At 39.2% G+C, this 21,203-nt stretch overlaps 2 protein-coding genes across 3 annotated transcripts in view; both read left to right on the plus strand.

Annotated features, from left to right (window-relative positions):
* The window catches only part of rabgap1l (RAB GTPase activating protein 1-like), a 97,172-nt gene that overhangs the window by 32,648 nt on the left and 43,321 nt on the right, over positions 1-21,203 (plus strand). The window lies entirely within an intron of this gene.
* On the plus strand, positions 2,963-8,194 carry LOC148324148 (G protein-coupled receptor 52-like). Its single transcript, XM_088314071.1, has one exon. It carries the CDS (start codon positions 4,808-4,810, stop codon positions 5,924-5,926), a length of 1,119 nt encoding a protein of 372 aa, XP_088170197.1. The 5' UTR covers positions 2,963-4,807; the 3' UTR covers positions 5,927-8,194.

Raw genomic sequence — 21,203 nt, forward strand, 5'->3', positions numbered from 1 at the left:
AACGAACAATTCTGCAAATAACAGGAAAAACATTTCATGTTGTTTGTATGTCACTCCCAGCTGTAGTTTACTCTTAAACCAGGGGCGAGTGTTGGCAATTGGGAATTTCGGGACAACTCTTGAATGGCCATCTATTCCAGGATGTGTCTGTTGGATTAAAAAAATAAAAGTATAGATATTGTTTGCACGCGTTAAAATCATGTCTCATAAATATGATTTTATTTTGTGCCCTATTTATGTTGTTGAAAGATGAATTTAAAATGTACAACCACTGTCCATACTTATTTTTATGTAAATCCAAAGGATTATATGTTTTTGTAACATTTTATCACCTGAAGCTTTGTTTGCATTATTATTACTATTACTATTTTGTGGAATTAATTATAAATATAAACAAATCAGAATTTGGTTGCGTTTTTTGTGTTTAAAAAAAAGGGAAAATTAATTGAATTCATAGATTAAGCAAAAAAAATTTCATCTGATTTATTAATTGCAGTATTAAAATCATTATCATTAGATATAGCCCTAACATATACACAAGACACAGTAACTGATCTTATACTGAAAGTGTATCGCTTAAATGTCTTGTGAATGTTTTTATATGTAACATCCTTCCCTTGTGACTGTATTTGAGTCATACTTTATCTGTTAGTCATGCCTATAATATCACGTCCCAAGCGCTAAACATAATCATAACTTTATTATATCAAATATATTGCTTCTCTACACTAGTGACTTTTTGCCATCTTTCCTTGAAACAAACAGGCTAGAAAACATCCACACCATGCACATAATACACAATATAGTCATGTTTTTATCTGTCAGTCTTTATATCGAAGTACAGTTAAATACAAATTCGATCTTGGGTAGGAGAAGGGTTGAATTGTGGGACATTTTCACCTTTGTTTCCAAGTGGCCACGCTGGCTCACTTTGGTAGAAGAATGAATAATTAACAGTTGCCTTCTGGTCGTGTTTTTCATCAGTGTCCAGCTCCAAAGGTGAACAGCACTGTGCTGAGCTCTCCATTGACTGGCTCCTGACAGAGTGACAGCTGTTTTATTTCTATCCGACTGACCACTATATACAAAATCAGTTAAACATTTGAACTGATCGTAGAAAATGGCATCCCAGTTAATCACTGAGGGACAAATGAAGAATAATTCATTATGATTAATTAGTGTGCAATTTAAAAAAGAAAAACAACTGATGGCTGATTTCAAACATAATGTCTATAATAGCAATGTGCTAGTTTAAATTGATGCCGATTTCTTTTCCTTATATATGTTGTTTCTAATTTTCTGACCATGTGGCTATATACTACTTTTATAAGTGTAATTAGAAAGAAATATTTCCATGGTAAAATAGATTGAGTTATTTTTTAATTTTGTCTCATCAGTCAAAGTAAGATGATCCTTTATTTTCTTTTATGTCAGCTGTGGTTTTCAGCTTGGACACCATTTTTGCCTAGTCACTTACTTACTGTGGAGTCATGAGAACTGATTTACCTTTATTGCCATTTTATTTTTTAGATATTGTCTTTGGCTCCTTTTTGACCTCCTGTGCTCCTAGGGTAATTTTTGTAGTGGGAAGAGTCATTACCGTTCCATGTTTTCTCCATTGGTGGATAATGGCACTCAGTTCCCCGGAGTCCTAAATGACTTTGTTACCCTTTCCAGACTGATAGATGTCAAGTGCTTTCGTTTGAATCGTGGCATTTTGTTGCAGCTTTGAGATCTTTTGGTCTACTTCATTTTGTCAGACAGATTCTATTGAAATGATATCTTGATTGAACTGGTCTGGAAGGCCTGGGTGTGGTCAATGAAAATGAACAGAGGCTTGTAAACCAGTTAGGTATTACTTTTTAACACACATCCAGAAAGCTATGAATATGTTTTTTTCCTCGAATGAATAAAATCACCAGAAACCCGAAGCCGACCATTTAAAATAAGTGGCCCAGCCAGCGCCGGCCGGCCCAACCCAACCCAAGTGTGACAACTCTTAGCGATGGATCACTGGACTTGTGCATCGATGCGCGAAACAATGTGACTTGAAGGCCATCTTCATATTGATAATGGACACTTTGAACATACCTAGCGGCCCTAGTTTCATCCCGGGGCCAAGCGTCTCTTCACACTCACCTAGCACAACACCTGGTGGACCAGCATGTCCCGAAGCAGTCCGTAGCAGTTGGTTGCCGGTAGATCCTCCTTGCTCATCTTCAGAATATTACTTACCTGAGACTATACAAGATTCACTCAATAGTGGCAAGGGAAATCTAAAATTGAAAATAACATAAACATAATCTTTTATCATGTGAAAAAAAATCCCAAATCAAATACTTCCGCACTTTTTTTCCCTTCAGTCCTACAGTACTTAATTTATTAAAATGCATTTAATGCATCTAAGAATCCTTTATTCATCCCTCCCTTCTATATATTCTATACTTTATTCACATGTAATGCTTTGGACTGAAAAAATGGCCATGTGAATAATAGCAGTTGATTTGAATGGTATAATGCTACAATTGGTAAATGTTTGTTGACAGTGATGCCTCACTACGAGAACATTATTCATTAGAATCAGACTCTCAGAAAAGGATTCCATAAATGTTTACATAAAGATGAAGGTTTAACGCAGTCTCTTTTCCGTACTTGAAAAGGTGAATGCGCATTTGAATATCACGTAGTGGTGTGAAAACAGTTTATTATAATCAGCTGCATCCCAAGACGAGTGACAGACTGTATGTGGGATGAAAAGGACGAGAAAAATGAAATTAAGTGGGGAAACTCACAAGAGAAGTGAAAAATAGTGTCCAAGGTTTTTAGATAATATACAATATGTGAGATATTGCTAATATTTAGAATGTGAACGTACCGCTGGGAATAGCTATTGTGGCAGACAGAATAATGTCTTGGAGCCTCAGGTGAAGCAGGGAGTAGAGTCGTCGAACAGTGAGCAGGCTGAGAGTGCAAGGAAGAGGGAGGGCGTGTGTGAGTGTGTGTGTGCATGTAAAGAGAGAGATTGAATGTGCGAGCTAGAGAGACTGTGGAGAAAGAGAGAGAGGGAGGGAGAGAGAGCGGGAGGGAGGAAAGTGTAAGCCTGCCACAGCATCTCTCCTTCTTACTGCACCAGGGCTGAGGGACTCTTCGTCCCATTGTTTCGCTTGCTGCAGATTTAGCACAGTACCATCTGCGTAGTCATCATTTTGAAACTGCTTTTTCCATACTGCATTTAGGACCGTCTTTGTCTTTGTGCCGACTACAAAGGATTTACATATTAAGAAAATGGCTTGTACTGTTCTGGAATTACATGGAACATTTTGCAGGGGAACAGTGCTTAAAACGAGGACTGTGACTGGGACCCTTTTCTTTGAAATATTTTTTATTTTTTTTTAATGCTCCTTGAGTGAGTTTCCCTTTTGTTGCGCTGCATTTTTTTTTTTAGCGCGGCAGTCATACTGAGAGAAGATTTAAAGGCAAGGCTCTACAGGACCCCATCCCTCTACAACAGAATGCATGCTTTAAAAGGCGGAGGCAAGTTAAGAAATCTGTTGTTACAATAAGAACTGGAGGAAAATGGGCTAAATCCCCCATTTTACGTACTTCTGAATACCACACAAGAACGCAAGTGAAGAGTTTGAGATGAAAAAAGTGTTTGGTGGATTGTCCCGACGCTCTCTCTGTGTGCCGCTGGATTGCTGAGGAGTCAAAGTGAGTGGAGCCCTGAGTAATTCAGCTGGCCTCTCATAGCTCCTAGAGAGTCCCTTCACCTGCCTGCATAGGAGTCTGACATTTCATGCCTTCATCAGACCCTACACCATTTTATACACCTTTTGTCCTCAAAATCCGGAACTTTGAGCGGAAATTTTGCACTCTTGGATTTATACACTGAAAAACATTTTCGCAGCACCCTTGTGCAAAGACAATGATTTGGATGTGCTATTTTTTTTTTAAATTTCCGCACATGGATGCCTTGATACGCTCAACAGCCCGTGTGTGTTGAGAGAATTGTGACATTATCTGCTGTGGTGATCCTCCTGTTTTTTTTAGCCTGTGTCTGTGTTTTGACTCTCACAATGGCTAGGCATACATGAGCTCCAGACAGTGACAAGAGGACCACCAAAATAAGGGAAGCTTGCTACTGAATTACAAACACAGCTACCCCATAATACAGTGAAACTTGTCAGTTTATTGACAGTGCGATTGTTTTCGAGCCCCAAGACTCCCAAGAGTGGATTTTTCCATTTAAAGTAAATATTGTGTACATTTCAAAGGCAATTCCACTCAGCAAATTTGATCTTGATGATTTTCTTTACTACATTAAGCTCTCCTTAAGGTGTCTTACCTTGCAACCTCCTTCACCCGTCTTTGTGAAAACAGCATATGGCCTCAGCCTCTTGGTGTTAGCTCTTTTAAAATGGGTGATAAAGGCCACATGCTGGCAAGCAAAGCAGCATGAACCTCACCTTTACGGCAGATGCTCACTTCTGCTATAATTCGACACTTTTTTCCCCGCTCACTACTCTTAAATGCAACCTTCCTCTTTCATAAACCATGCTGTGCCAGTGGAAAAGAAGGGCCTCGTCCTATTCCTCCCAAAGCCCTAATGATTTTTCTCCTCTCCATGTTCCCTTGATTGAGACTCATCAATGTGAGAGTCAGGTGAAAGAGAGCAAGGGTAGCGTATTGAGCTCTATTAAGTGAAGGTGGCTACAGGGACTTGGAACAGTGGGGAGAGGCTGTTTCATGCTGTTGCCTTGTGGAAGTTGCACCATAAACCTGCCTCAGTTGGACACAACGCAGAACAATGAATCTGTCTGACACGGCGACTGACCCGATGCTTACACCAAACAGCAGCCGTGGAGACGTAATTACTGGCAGTGCTTCAAACCATTCGTGTCCCTTAGGCTGGGGCTTAAAAGAAGGCTTAGAGGCTTGCATCCTGGAGACTGCTGTTGTTGTACTCTTGACAGTGCTCATAATTGTTGGCAACTTGACGGTGATCTTCGTATTCCACTGTGCGCCGCTGCTCCATCACTACAACACCAGCTACTTTATCCAGACCATGGCCTACGCAGACCTTCTGGTTGGTCTCAGCTGCCTCGTGCCGACCTTGTCTCTGCTCCACTACCCTGCAAGTGTCCAGGAGCCCATCACCTGTCAGGTCTTCAGCTATGTCATCTCTGTTCTCAAAAGTGTTTCAATGGCCTGTTTGGCATGTATCAGTGTGGACCGCTATCTGGCTATAACTAAACCGCTATCTTACAACCAACTGGTGACGCCGTGCCGGCTCCGGGGCTGCATCACCCTCATTTGGGTTTACTCTAGTCTGGTCTTCCTGCCCTCTTTCTTTGGGTGGGGGAAGCCAGGCTATCACGGGGACATTTTTGAGTGGTGTGCACAGTCTTGGCCTACCTCAGCCCTCTTCACAGGCTTCGTGGTGTGCTTGCTGTACGCACCTGCTGCATTTGTGGTCTGCTTTACCTACTATCACATATTTCGCATTTGCCAGCAGCACAACAGGGAGATCAGTGAACGCCGGGCACGTTTTCCAAGCCAAGAGATGGAAACTGTCGATGGAGATAGGGATGGGCATCAAGGAGGACATGGACCGGATCGGCGCTACGCGATGGTGCTCTTCCGCATCACGAGCGTGTTCTATATGCTCTGGCTACCCTACATCATATACTTTGTGTTGGAAAGCTCTCATGTCCTGGACAGCCCAGCTCTTTCCTTCATTACCACTTGGCTGGCAATTAGCAACAGTTTTTGCAACTGTGTCATCTACAGCTTGTCCAATAGTGTGTTTCGCCTGGGCATGCGTCGGCTCTCACAGACAATTTGTTCCTTCAGTCACTGTGCTGCAGATGACAGGGACTTTGGGAAGCCTAAACCACAAAAAAGAGCAAATTCCTGCTCCATCTGATTTCGGGACTTGTAAAGTATGAGGACATGCCATGGACATTGACAACTACATACATCCTTATTGAATTGAAATAGTCAAAACAAAACTAATTCATGATGTTACTTTTATGGCCATGATGCTGTTTTGAACTTTAAGATCATCAAGTGGGATTGATTATTTGCATAAAATGATTTTAATGAGAATCACATTGAGAATGAGTTCACGCTATACCACACAACATTGTTGTTTGACATTGATCCTGTACAGTACATGTGTCACTGTCATGTTTGTTGCAAATTTCAAAATGTTTAGAATTACAACAATATCCTATCTTGTTGAGCAAATTGGGCGAGCAAGATCATTTTTCCAAAACTTCTACTCACTGCCTTGTTTGGATGTTGTTACAATGGCTATTGATTTTCGGTTTTAGAAAGTGAGCAACCCTTGTGTGCTAACTGGAATGTGAATCTGGCTATTAGTCATTTTGAAATGTGTCTGCACTTCCAACAGAAATGTTGACATTTATTGTCAAGTACAGTTGAAATTTGTAATGAGCTTTTTTTGGTCTTATGGGGAAAGGAATCAGAAATAGTACATTTTAAAATGTTTTTGTTTCAATAAGTGGCTATTGCTAAATTATTTTGACACAACTAATTAAATATTGAGACTTGCAATGAGATTATGCAGAGCTGCTTTCAACTCTCGTCACGACACCTGCCACAGCACTCAAGTCACAGACTCTCCAACACGTTATTTTTACATGTACCACTAAAAAAATATAACACATTTTTATTTGGCGGACAGTACCTGCAGGATATTTCGCAGCATGCAAATGCATCTGTATATGCAAATAGATATCCTGAAGTACGCCAACAATGCGATAAGATATATACCTCAATCCATCCATTTGGTTGGACGCTTTTCGTCATTAAGGTCGCTGGTGAACTTGTGCTGTTCCCTTTAGGTTAAAGGTAAGGTACATCCTAGAAAAACATTCAAATGTCTGTAGCAAAAAAAGAATGGTGAAAGCATACTGTGGACAGATTCTGATACACACCTAAACATTGTTGTTTTCAAAAGCACAAACAAACTTTCAAATGTGGTGTAGCAAGTAGAGTCCAGTCACTTGATCATTGTTGAGCAATAGCACAACATTGTCAACATATGAACACAGTGACAATTTCTCCCATCGTGCAGAAGTTGTACATATGCACCATTTTGTGTTGTGGGCATATACACTATACGGTATCGCAAGATTTTCCTGTTTGAAACTCCAGATTTACTCTCCTTTAATTTAACATTAGCATTGAAATTCCTTCCTTTCCATATCTTAACTTTTAATTGAATTAAACATAAATCCCACCTCTCGAAATCTTTTTTTTTAACTAAGTCCCAGATTTCTGCCTGTTTGGTAAAACAGTTTGCTAATATTATGGCTTTGCTCAGCTTGCCCCTAAAACTGCTGTCGAGTGAAGAGGTACACTGCCCTGTCGTTTCCCAATTCTCCTCCTTGGCCGTCATTATTTTGTGTTCAAGAGACCGAAGAGGTATGCCAATTATGTTTACTCCACTGAATTTAACACGGCACTCATTTAGTCCAAAGCCATGACAATACTGTTAACTTCATACTGGCTGATTTATACACCTTCTGTCTGTTTTTAATGAATAGTTTGCTATTAATAGCATAGTATCGTTTCAAAATATGAACTAATATGAAAGTATGTGGCTAGTTAGCTCCAAACTGTTAATTAACCGGCATTATAGCAAGCTAAACAATCGTGAAAAACGTTTTTAAAACCAGATATTTCAAGTACTGTAGTTCCTTTAATTCAGTTGGTCTTTTGCCTTCAAGTGGGTTGCTGTGAAACTGTCGGATGTGAGAATTGTATTTTTAAAATGCTCAACCATGTCTAGATTTTGTGCTTACATGGCATATATGAGAAACGCCAGACACAGAATAGTTGTGTGAAATGCTCCGGTGTTTATTCGATAAAATGTGCTCTTGCCCCAGTGGTAGTGCTATGGAATAGCTTTTTGTATACAGATATGGTAACAACACAGCAACAATAGTGCTAGACCTTTATGACTTAGTTGTTACCAAACATGATCAAATTTGAAACATGATTGTCCGAGTGGATTTACAGTCAGAAGTTTCACAAATGATTCTTGTTTGATTGGGAGTTTTTGGGGGTTATATGAATTTGTGTGTTCGGCTCACAATTTGAAACATACTGGAGGCATTGAACTCATAGTCTAAAGCTAAGTCAGCGTCCATTTTTCAAAAAAAAAAAAAAAAAGGAAAAACAAGAATCTTTGGAAATTAAAACAATTCCAAGTGCAAGAAGATTTTGAATTTGATGATGTTAAATATTTATTTAATGCAAATACTGTAGGCCTATGTATAAACCTTTGCACTGTAAATGACTGTAATGTAAAATGTGTGGGCGTGTTGCAAACTTGTTGTACAGTAAAAAAAATATATTTAACTATTGTGTTCAATGAATAGGCTTCTAATGTTTTAGGAAGCAGTGTGATGTTAGCACAGTATCTATTTTTTTATTTTGGAAATGTTGCCAAAGGCCTTGGTTTTGCTGTTGCTGCCAACCAAATAAAGGTGACAATAACAGCGACTTCACATGTGATTATTATCCACGTAGGTACGTACTTAAAAACGAGAATAATACAGCTTAGAGTTGCACAGTATTTTGCAAAAATCTTATCATTGGGATAATTGCCCATGCAATATGCACACCTCAAACATGTGCGAATTGTATATCTTTGTCTAATATTTGGGCTCTTAGACGTAACCTTAAATGTGCATCGCCATCCAATAGGATAACACTGAATGATGTGTTTTGTTTGTAATCAGATTTTAAAATCACCTTTGTCGTGCACCACAAAAGCATTGTATTGATTAACAAGTTAGTCATATTTTTGTGTGGCTATGTGGGTGTAATGCCATGTCAAAGCAAAAAGGTAAGCAGAGCTGCAGTTTTGACATTTATCCGCTTTAGCTGACAGTGTTACCAGTTTTATCTTGGCACATACCAAATTTAATGGCTGGCTCAGGGAGTTTGCAAACTTACGCTGAACCTGAGATGAGCTCGCGATAGGATGCTAGTACAACACAATGTAGTTGGATTTGAAATGGCAACAAAAGAGAAAAAAAACAAACATCCGGTCTGCTGTTGAACAGGGGATGCCACGGGATCCGAGACGTTATTCTAAACTAAAAAGGAAACCTTTTCGGTGGATTCATGCATTGCGTCAACGTGTCAGTTTTGGCAACACTCCAATATGTTTGAATGAGAGTGAATATGGCTTTGTAAACGTATTCTGACAATAAATCGCTACATTCTATAAGTGCTCTCCGTTTACCATTTTGATCAAATTGGATTTTCTTTTGTTGAAGTACGACATGTTTTTGGCAAAAGTACAAAGATTCCTTTTGAATTTAGTCAGTCATTCGGTCAATAAGAATAGCAAATGCCGATTTGGAGTGTGAGTCAGAGTCTTACATCCTGTCCAATGTGCTCATGTATCTCATTATGTCCTTTTCATCAAAGTGAGAAGTGAAATAACTTGGATGAATGTTAATTAATGAATGTTAAGTGTATCGCTGCTCTCCATTGTTAATCATTCACCTCCCAATATCGCTAATGGTGTAAACAAGTGCACACGGGGATCAGTCACACGATGACCGGAAGATGATGGTTGCTGCACAAAAGGTATGAATGTAAATTACTACGACATTACCGGTGGCCAGAGCTGGGCTCTTGACCCTTTTTTGCCGATCAGTCCTTCGCGCTCTGGCCGCAACCTGGGTAACCTTACGGCCTCGACCCTCCGGCCTTATTCATAAAAATTGTCGGCCCCCAACCCCATTCCGTCCACCGCCCAAAACAAAAACAAACAAACAAAAAAAAAAAGCATCCGTGCGTGGCGCAATTTTTTGGCAATTTCGCCGGTTGGTTGAGATTCATTTTTTGCCCCCTCGGAACCACATCACGTGCACGAGGGTTGATTAGTGGTGGGGCGGCCTAAAATCCACCTCCGGCCTTGCTTAGTCGAGCCAATTTTTGACAGCAATATCATTTGAACAAAATGCCCTACAGTTTAACTGAGCAGCTGCGCATAGAATGGTAGTTAGAAAAAAGTGAAAAAAAATAGATAAAGATATAAAATACTTCAATTTGAGAGACCAAATTTATTTATGAAAGTTGTTTTAATTATTCTCTCTTATCTGTGAAAGATTGTATATTATGCTCCTTCCAAAAAACATTTCCTTGCTCTCACTCGTCTGCCAAACCAAAAGCAGCTTTCAAGATGAGGCATGCTCAGTATTCATGACCTCCACTATTTAAGGAATTCCCTTTTATTTCCACAACTGGCAGCATGCGCTGCTTCCTGCCGCTTTTCCACCTCTTTCCGTTTTTGATGGAGCCAGACCACCTGACCTTCTTTGAGGTGGGAAAGTCATAATTCGAGGGGAAGCCGCTTCTTTCATTTATGTCCTTGGCACTAGCTGTGTGCATTGCAGCAAGTCTAGAAATTATTACAGAGTCGAAAGTAACATAGGCTGGTCTCCGTTATGATACAACAAAATGCAGCAGACCTGAAAACTTTGCTGTCCTATACTAATTCGAACACATCAAATGTTGTAGTTAGACTAATAATAATGTGTCATCCCAGGAAGCTCTTCAATTTAATTATCTATACTAACAGCTGCTCTTTTCTTTTCGTAGTCAATTTTAGATGCATTAAATAATGCAAAACAGTCCAATAACTCCGATGGTTACAAAGCTTATGTTATCCCTGAGTGTACTTTCCTCCAACCATCCTACTACGGTCTTCTGACGACATGACTAGTTTGTAATTAAGTGGGCCAATCATTTAAAGTAGCAATTCAACTTTAAATAATTTAAATAATTTGTTTTCAGTGTTTGTAATTATTTTAGAATAGATTAAAATGATCAATGCTTATTTTACTTGACAATCACCTTTTAGCCGAGCGAAATATGTATCTTTGAAGCAAATGCCATATTTATAGTATTGTCAAGCTCATTCAAATTGTAAGATGATATAAATATATAAAATATTATATTGAATCGAATTGTATTCCGGCTGAATTGAACCAAATTGTATTGTTCCGCTTCAACACTTGTCAAATTGTCTTTTATTGGAGAGAAGGACACCACTAGTAATTTTTTGTTCATGCAAACCGTTACTGTGAATTTGTAGGTCAGGTTTTTGTGACTAGAGATTTGCTGCTTAGCAAAAGCAGGAGTTCCATTGTTGATTTGGACATCCCAAACCGTAGAGCCTGGTGCAAAAGCAACTTTTCTTTCTACTGTTTTGCTCAAACATTTCTTATCTGACACTACTTGACCAATTGTTGCAAATGTATTTTAGCCTAATTCTACAAAAAAAGTATAATTTACCATTGTTTGAATTTCGTAAATTTGTCTGACTGAGTATAATATCAAACCCTGGCTCAACATGTAGTGATAGCCTGGAAACTGGAAACAATTAAACGGAATGTATTTCACCCCCAGTAGTGTGCACGGCTCCATTTCAGAGCGCAAGTTAGTGCTGGAAAAGCAGGGTGAGGCAGGTGTGAGATGCAAATTGTTCCTCCCAGAACTGATGTCTCTTCGGTGGAGCGAATGTTCCATGAAAGTCATTTATTGGTCCGTTTATTTCTGAGTCACTCATATTAGTGTTGCGTCCATGAGCCATTTGTTTTCTGTGAGATGGAAACGCCCGATCCCACCCACGCTACTCATTAGCAATATTTCCGGATTGAACACACGTTCACATTCGTAAAAGACAGCAGCACTTTGCCAATTTAATTATCATACCCATTATGAAATGCAACTTGCAGTGTATTCATAATACCACATGGAGACATGCCTGAGGCAGATTGAAAATTAATGCAGCTGCTTTGCAATTGTGTTGGCTGTTTTCTGCACATGGAATTGGCTGTGTTCTAGGTCAGGGGTCACCAATGTGGTGCACGCCCTCCCCCAAAAAACACGAGTAGCCCATGGGCCTGTGCTTAGATTAGCTCGTTGGTGATGGGACATTGTGATTTTCAAGGAATATTGAACGTTTGAAAATGTAAACACTCCCAAAAATTTGTAGAAGAAGTGTTGCTAATTAATATTGTTATTGTGAGAAATCATGATTAATGAGTTCCCTTAAATTAATGTTATTCATGAATAAATTAATGAACACATTTGCTCAAATTATTCGGGGGTTGTATTTGCTCCTTGTCCAAGTTGTCATTGTTGCACCCACAATCTTGTCTCAACTAATGCTATAGTTTGGTCATGCACTACAATACTGACCGTTAAAGTATACCAAACAGGGGTGTAACGATATGTTTTTTTAACCGATACGACACATATTGATAAGTTTAACGATTCAACAGAATGCGATATACGACTTCTTTCAACAGAATAATTTTACACAATATGCACTAATTTGGGTACAAAACGCACATACGCATGTAATACGCAATAACTAACTCTTTGACCACAAGAAGATTTCTGATTGAGTTTTTGCATAAATAATCCAGCAACACCGTTTTTGGTCTGTCTCAGTCCCACTATCTTGCACGGCAGATGCCACTCTTGATTCATTCAAGTTTGTTGCTGTTTGTGATGCTGGCTGAGAGGCGTCGACAATTGGTCGCGTTCCCGTAACATTTCGCTCCGCGTTTACAAAGGCTTTACACGGCATTCATAAAGCTACATTCATATAGGCTTTTACGCTAAATTGTGAATTGAGTAGAACTGTAGAGCGCTTTTTCACATCTGTGTTGAATTATCGTTAGCTTCAAATATGCCATGAAACAGCCTTGTACATTACTCATTTTCAAAAAGTGAAGGAAAGAAGAGATTTTTGCATTGCATCCTTGCAAGCTATTAAATGCAAACAAAATCATAACTCACATTTCAGTTCCCAACATAGCTTAATGAAATGTAGAATCATCCTGACCAATAAAATGTCACGCCATAGTTACACAGGCTGATGAATTAGCAAGCTGCTCAGTCGGCCAGATGTTGCCACCCTCCCTAAAGCCTCCAGGGGAGCTGCTCGAAAGTTCCTGGCCAACAACCAAGGATAAAGGTCTCAGGAGTGCTCTTTTTTAATTACAGTGCTGCTGTCCTTTTGAATATCATAGCAATAGATTATCTCACAAAGTCCCCTGAAGTAAAAAGTCACGAGCTGACAGAGGCAGATGTGTCAGCAGTGATTTGAAGGGATATTTGTTGTCATATACAGTGGATTATAAAAAGCCGGCACTCACTTGTTCAAATGCCAAGTATTTGTGACATAAAAATAAGATCAAGATAAATCGTTTCAAAACATATTTGGTATTTTAACAGGGGTATGTATAGTTTCTATAACCATCGTATGTGCAGTGCGAGGCTTTCAAAGGTTGTCGTTTGTATGAAAACCAAATCAGTGGAAAGAATTTCTCTCCTATTGCTCACGCACGCTACACTGTTCATAATATCTCCTGGTCCTCAAGCATCCACACTGCAAACGCTTGTATTGAAAAATGGTGCCTCTCCATAAAACAAATGGCTTTTGACTTGCCAGTGAAGCACTTTCTGTTGACCTGAACTTTCCAAGGTTTGCTGAGCACACGTTTATTCAAATAGCAGCCATCTTCATGTCCTAAATATGTCACTGATCAAGAAAAGGAAACCTTGCCGACTACAAACACCTTTAACCTTCTTCTGGTGTTTGCCATCACAACCATAGAGGGGTTATTGATTTGATTTCATTTAGATTTATATTTTATTTTTCTTTATTGACAGGGTTTTTTTTTTTTGGGTTGTATTTTTTGTTGTTTTGTTTTTTTGTTTTAGAGTTTTTTTCAAGATCCTCCCACCCAAAAATATAGTATTGAATATATATAATCATGTTAATGCCAAACCATTTTTCCTTTATTCATTTGATTATTACAGTGCACCCAAAAGTCTAACACATTTGGGATATTTTTTAACTGATTCATGTAATCGGGCAAGCAATGAGTTATTCTTTAACTTGTACATCGATTGGTTTCTCATTATCCATCGTCTTTGGGGGGGAAAAAAAGAGATTTCATATATTAATGAAATGTGTCATTTAAAAACTAGAACAGTTCAGCAAGTGATGTAGCATAATGTGTAACACCTACCATACCGTCCAAAGCCAGTGGGAGTCGTGTTATTATCTTTGCTTGCTTCAATTGCTCAGTTATGCATACCGAGTAAAGTAGCGATTACTTTTGTTTCCTTGTAAAGGTGATTTAGAACATTTTTGTTTTGTCTCCTTTTCTGTCTAAGAGAAACAAATTCGCATAGTGGTTGCCATGGTTTTAGTGCATGTAGAATCCTTTCTTATTGGTGCTTCTGCCAGTGAAGGGCTTAGTGAGAGCTGAGTGTTCAGCTGCATGGAGCCAGTGTCTATCAGTTGTATCTTGTTGATTTAGTAAAGCGTGCCATCTCACACCAGACAGCTCCCGGGCGCCGCTTCACTTCCTGGGAGTTATATAATATTGTCAAATAAGCATGATGGAGATCTTGAAAATGAAATAAACATTCAATATTAATATGTAATATCTGATTTCAGAGGACCGATGATTATTGATGAGACACATCAGTTTCTTTTCTCTGGCATCTCAAAAAATGATGTAACTTACGGCTTGGGCACTGAGAACAATGCTGATAGACTCACGTTAAAAGTTTAGCATGCACAGTCGGTCCTCGAGCAATGCAAAATTATTGAGCGAATTCCAACGCTTACAGCCAACAATGTTTAAACGGCGTTAACTTTAAAGCCGACATCGTTTTCAGGCCAATCTGAGGGGCTCCCACCCTTGATTGGAACTTGCCCCATCCAATATGGCTGCCACATATCTCGTTTTGTCATCATATTCAACTCATATTACAGACACATAGGCTACAGTGAAGACTACACTCGTCCCTTTTGCAGAACCGAACTAATTTCTTGCAATAAAAAAAAACTAATTCAAACAGATACTGAAATTATTGTTTTGTCTCATTTTTGTGGCACATCTGCTGTTCAATGTTAGCTAGTAACGTGCATGCAGTCAACTTTGTGATGCTTATTGGAACCGGTAGAAACTAGCGGAACTACTTTTCCAATGCAACAAATACATCTACCACTATCTCTTTGTTCTTTTCTTCATCCTCTTTTTTTTTGTTCTTCTTTTGAATGCCCTGAGCTATCGGTTTGTTTCTTTTATTTGTGCTAGACACATATATCCATCAAGCCTGCTAGTAGGGGACTCTCTCACTGAAAGTGACTTTTTACAGTTGTGTGGTTGATGTAACCCAATATCAGAATGACACTTACATGTGAACCCCTGGAATTAATAAGTAGTTCAATATCCTTTGGAAGCAATAACCTCAATGAAATAGTTCCGGTAATTTCATTTCAGTCGTGCTCACCGATCGGGATGCATTTAGCACCATTCTTCTTTACAAACAAAACATTTGCAGTCCAGTAAGAACCGGAAGCATAAGAAGTGCAACAGAAGAGTCTAGAATTCTGCAAAACATATTGGTAGGACTCCATATTGATGTTGTAAAAGGATGTTGAGATGGGCTGCAAGTTTGGACACATCAACAATTCTTCTTTTTTTTTTTTTCTTTTTTTTTTTTTAAATGGTTGTGAAAAAATAAGTTAACTGTCGTAATAGCCTGAGTAATAGTATGACTGCCCCACATGCCTGCAGGCTACAATTAGAGGAAGCCTCCGATTCCCCTCTATGTACATCTCTCTCTCTCTCTTTTCTGAAGCGCTTGCCTTTGCCACTTCAGTCTTCGTGTTATCTCCTCCAGTTTTCTCTGTGCGTCTCTTCTAAGCCATCACTCTTCTCCTCTTTTCATTCCCTCCTTATTTCCATCTGTCTTGTTTTCTGCCTTCTGTCAATCAGTTTAAAAGCCACCAGGGAATGCCTGAAAGGTGCATAGCGTGTGAAGAAATAATGCATCCACGCTGGGGTGCCTTGCAGTGCTCATTTTTCTATTAATTATCATTTATTATGTCATACGAAGATTTTGGTGAGGATCGCTGCGAGTGTTTAATACTGTATTCCTGCTCATTTTTGCACCCTGTGTTATTTTTCAGCTTTGCTGGCATTTGAGCACCAAAGGTTGCTGTTTTCAGGCAAGATGCCCTTTTAGCCCCGACCTTTCTTGTTTCATGTATATTTTAGTGCACATTGCATGTATGTATTCTGAAATAGGTGGCCTCATTAATATGAATCAGGTTCTTTGCTATGCAAGCTTAAACTTCTTTCTCCGATATTAGGGACGATCATAATGACATATCGAACTTGCATGTCGAACTTCTTTAACATTACTTGTTAAGCAATTCAGAAACAAAGATAATTGGCCTGAATCAGCTTTATTTGTGGGTCTGCATCTACTGGTTACCCTTATCACAGCCCCAGATTCTCTGTTACTCTGTTGCTCCAATCCAAAAATGGAACAAATACACTGCCTACTGCCCTCTAGATCCCCTTGAACATCCCGTCCACTGAATCACCTGTGGCAGCGGTGGATGGATCAGTCACATTGAAGGTCCTTCGGATGATAGTGATAGCAGTAATGATGCTGAGCTTTCAGCTTCTGTCTGCACAGTGACAGCATTCAGCTTTTTCACCAGCTGTCTTCAAAATATCCTATAGATGGACACAGAGAGGTGGTTTGCCTTACGTTTAATGTAAGGTGATTCCGAAAGGAAGGACCGGAAACGGAAAAAGTTCCATCCCCTCTGAGCCTCCGCTTAGTCCTTGGTACCTCCAAAAACATATAGTCAGCTGACCTGAGGCACAGAGCAGGAAAGTGGAGGGGAGGAGCAGAGAGAGGTAAGGTGGGGTGAGACCACTTAAAGATTTAAAAACAAATTAAGGAATCTTAAAATGAATTTTAAAATGAAAAAGGAGCCAGTAAAGGAGAGCAGCAGCATTTTGGACCAACTGGAGACGTCTCCCAGCCCGAATGATGTGTGTTTGTGCAAGATACTAAATACTCACTTGATCCTGAGTCTATTTCATCAATAGGTGAATTAAGCAAGGAAGGAGGAAAAAAATAAATATTTCTATATATATATATATATATATAATGCCTGTGGAGAAAGCGGCACTGATTGTGTAGTGGTACTCTCATCTGACTAGCAGCGAGGGATCGGTTCCTGTTCATTGACAATATCTGTTCAGGGTGTACCGCCTTTTGCCCAAAGTTAGCTGGGATAGGCTACAGCACCCTTCTGCAACCCTGTACAGGATTAGCCGTGTTGAAGATGACACATGCCTGGGGAGATACAATATGGCCATCTATGACCAGACATTTCATATTTTCCACTCCAGAATGAGAGGATAAAACAGAGTCTTGTCAAGGCCTTGTTTTCATCAAACTTCTCTTTGTCATTCTATTTGTTTTGTGTTCGTAGAACAGTACACATTGTGTAGGTGGAACTGGGGTATTGTGACATAAAATTGATGATGCTGATGAGGCTGCAGTTCCTGCTGAACACCACGGCCCCCCTGCAGAGATTAAAGAGCTGCTGCCTTCAGCATTTGCATGTTTCACGTTGACACTCATCTTAATGAGCAGCACAGAATTCTTGTTTGGACAGTACTTAGAGGGAATAAGTGTATGCTTCATAGCTTCAGAGTATTAAAGCAACCAAAAATGAGTGACAATTTTAAGTATGATGCAGTAATATACCGCAGCACTCCACACTACATTGATGAAAAGCACATTTTTAAATGTATCCCTCTGTGTTGGTATAAATAAAAAACAAGTATTCTTGTCTTTTCCCCCCCTCTTTTTTAGTTCTATTCAGATTCATTGAATCTATAGGTGTCAGGTATAGATATTTGGATACAGTATTGAAAGCATAGATAATTACTGGTAAGATATAATGTTAATCGTACGGATAGGGGAGTAATGTTACCAGGTGTCGGAAGCAGACCGATTAGCGGCCTTACTTCAAAATATCACTACTCGCAATGGCGGGCGATCCTATTTTGTCCATTTTATGGTCAGGAACTAAAGGTACATGTCTATCAAATGTCTGCAAAAATCCAGACATTTATGTTCATGCTTAGTAATAATTGGCTTGAATGTCACTATTTTATACAAAACCTAAAGTCACGGTTTGTTTAATAAATAAAAATAAAAGCAGTAGAACCTATGCAGTTCAATCAAGCAAATGTGGCGCTTAAATATGACACACATTCAATTGCTCATAACAGAAACACACATGAGTAGGATTAATGTCCTTAGAACTTCATTAATTAAATATATGGCACCATGCAATGCATTCTGGGAACCGATTGGCTTTCATTATTATAGTCATGAACATTAAGAGATGACGATCTGCTGATAAATCTCGTACAGGCATAGTGTTGCTGTGTACATGTTCATAGACATGACAAAAAACAAATATTACAATTAAAATTATTATTTTTCGGTGTTGATAGCACACGCTTTGGCATTGACAAGAAAGTGAGCCTCATGAAAATCGGTTGAGAAATGAAAATGTTCTGACTTCTTTTCAACACACAAGCATTGCCTTTGAGAGAATGTTGCATGCTTTGATCACCTCAAACAGTTTCAAATTGGGCGGCGGTCGCTGTCTGGGCCTGTACCGGACTTTCGGGTTTGGTCTGCTGGGTTGTATTTCTCGACAATCAGTTTTTATTGAGGTTAAGCGGTTTTGAAAATGGATGGTTGGACGTTATGTGTTAGGTGTGCTCGCGTTAGCATGACAAGGGCAGTCGTGAGATACATGTGGGCTCGGACTAAATGTCGACTGTCACCAACGAAGCTCCGTTTATACGTATTGTAATAGTAATAGGAAAGATTCAAACTGTTGAGCTTTCATTGTAAACAATTTTAATTGTTTCCTGTATATTAAAGGTAAGGACATTTAAGTGCACTTTGTTCCAATACTGTACCAACATGACAGTGTCAGTCTAGAATGCTCCAATGTGATCTGCTTGGGAAAGGCGGGACATTGCTTCCTTGTGCACACCAATCCCGGCAACGGATGAAAATGTCGTCACCAGCATGCCGCTTTTTTTGACTATCTGTGTCCTCTTTTTTCAATGTTTGGCACAGATGGCATCATGGCGTTGAGTGGTATTTTTCCGTTTTTGCAGAGGAAGGTTTTCGTCATAGCCACATATCATATCAGGATTGTTATCAGGCTTCTGCAAAGCTTGAATCAGGTGTGTTGGAGGAGAGAGACATCTAAAACTGCCTGGATTGTGGCTCTCTTGCGCACCCCTGCAGTAAGCTATTGAACCAAACTAGCTAGAAAGCTGGCACGGTCAAGTATGAACACTGGCACAGTTTCCTTAAAATGATTCAGGAATGTCTGGAAAAAGAAAAAAAAATGATAATTTTAAACAATAATAACAGCAAACTGGTGTGACCATGTCAGTGTGAATTTTATACGCAGTGTGCACAAAATTATTAATTTATCTTAAAATACGTTCTACCAGTGGCAATTTGTGCTCTCAAATTTCGGACTGGCCAGGTATGGAGATTCAAGGAGATTGGGTGGATGGAAGTTTTTCTATGTGATTTGAAGCAAAGCCTCCTATCGGTTGAGTCAATTCTAGAGATCCAATAAATATCCCACAATGGTTGTATCACATTTCCTATCCTCGGCTTGAGTCGATTAAATAAACCATTTTGGATTGAGTGATTTTGACCCAGCTCACAACCAACCCAAAAATGGGCAAAACATGTAATAACCCTGCACTTGGGTAATACTTTGCTAAACAACCTAACATGTTTTAGTGTGTACTACATTGAGATTATAGTACTGTAATTATTATTCTATGAAGTGTTGGAAAAAATATTTCCACTTTACTCAATTTACTTTAATTTATAGTAATTCAAGCGGATCTTCATGCTTCCAATTGTGCATGTGCATAAAGTCCAAAATAAACTCATGCACTAATGAAGAGATACTTTATGATTATGAGGCGACTCTCTACAAAAAAGGCACACATTGCAGGTGAGTTGAGGCTTGGGTGCTTAGTTCAAGCGCATGTCAACAATGCTCTCACGGAAAACCGTCTCTTCCCCAGAAGCCACTCTAGACTTAATACTTAGTAGGTCACTATGTGCTCCCGAAGACTGAACTACATGATAGTTGTGGAGAATGGGGTGTGGGGCATCACCTAGACATAATATTCATGGGATTGAACTTTTTCAAAATGAGAATAAATGTATAGAATTTAAAATAATAGAAGTCATAATGGGGCAAAAAAATCAAAAAATAATTTCAGAGTTCGCTCCTCCTTTCCCTCCCTGCCCAAGTCTCCTTGTCAGACATCATAGCTATAGCCAGCTATGACATCCTCAAGGACTGGACCTTGGTCATTTGTTTCCCTCTCAGACTGACTTGTGTGTATGTTTGTGTGCGTGTTTTGTGTCATTTCTTTTATCTATTTATATATTTTATATACTGCACTGTACAATGGGAGCAATACTGATCCATAGGTTTTTGCCAGTCCCTAAAAAGTTTCTCTTCAACTTAAAATTAACTTTCTGTTGCTCGATTACAGTTTTCAGCTGCAAATTTCACTACATGCAGTTTTGTAGTCTGCAGAATATGATTCTCTTGAGGGGCATTTGTTTTCAGTCCTTCTCGGTTGTCTTTGTGAGGAATCGGAGATATTAGTGCATAAATCTAATGCCCTCTCGTGGCTGTCTGTGAAATAATATATTTTTCCCATGTTTAAGGCGCACCAGTGTATTAGTCGCAGGTCCAGCCAATCTATTAAAAAAGTGCGATTTATAGTCCAAGAAATACGGTGGTCACACCTGTACAAGCAACGCATAACAGCAGGACCGCAAACCCGGGACCCGCGATGGAGGGGTGGGGATTATTGTTAATGATTGAAAGGGGCTACAATGTTCTGTTTTTTTGTCCTCAGTCAAACAGCTTAGGAAACAGCTTAGCGTTTTCTCTGTAGTGTGTAAATTTTGCCTAAAAGGCAGACTGCTACTTCTTTTTTTTGGCCTGTTGACAGCTTGTTTTATAATTCTTACCATCTTGTGTTGATTATAATATTCAACTTGTTTTGACAACTTTTTTTTTTTACTCTACCCACCAAGTGACTGACTTTCCTAATTAAATCACGACTTGCCTTCAAAGCCGCGATGTTTAAAAAGGCACATTAAATCATATTAGTTGGATGTTTTTCAGGGATTTGAACCCGGGACCTCTCGTATTAACTAAAAAAGGA

Source organism: Idiotropiscis lumnitzeri, chromosome 13, assembly GCF_059441095.1.
Source record: "Idiotropiscis lumnitzeri isolate Australia: NSW breed Sydney's pygmy pipehorse chromosome 13, RoL_Ilum_1.0, whole genome shotgun sequence".
Taxonomy (NCBI): Eukaryota; Metazoa; Chordata; class Actinopteri; order Syngnathiformes; family Syngnathidae; genus Idiotropiscis; species Idiotropiscis lumnitzeri.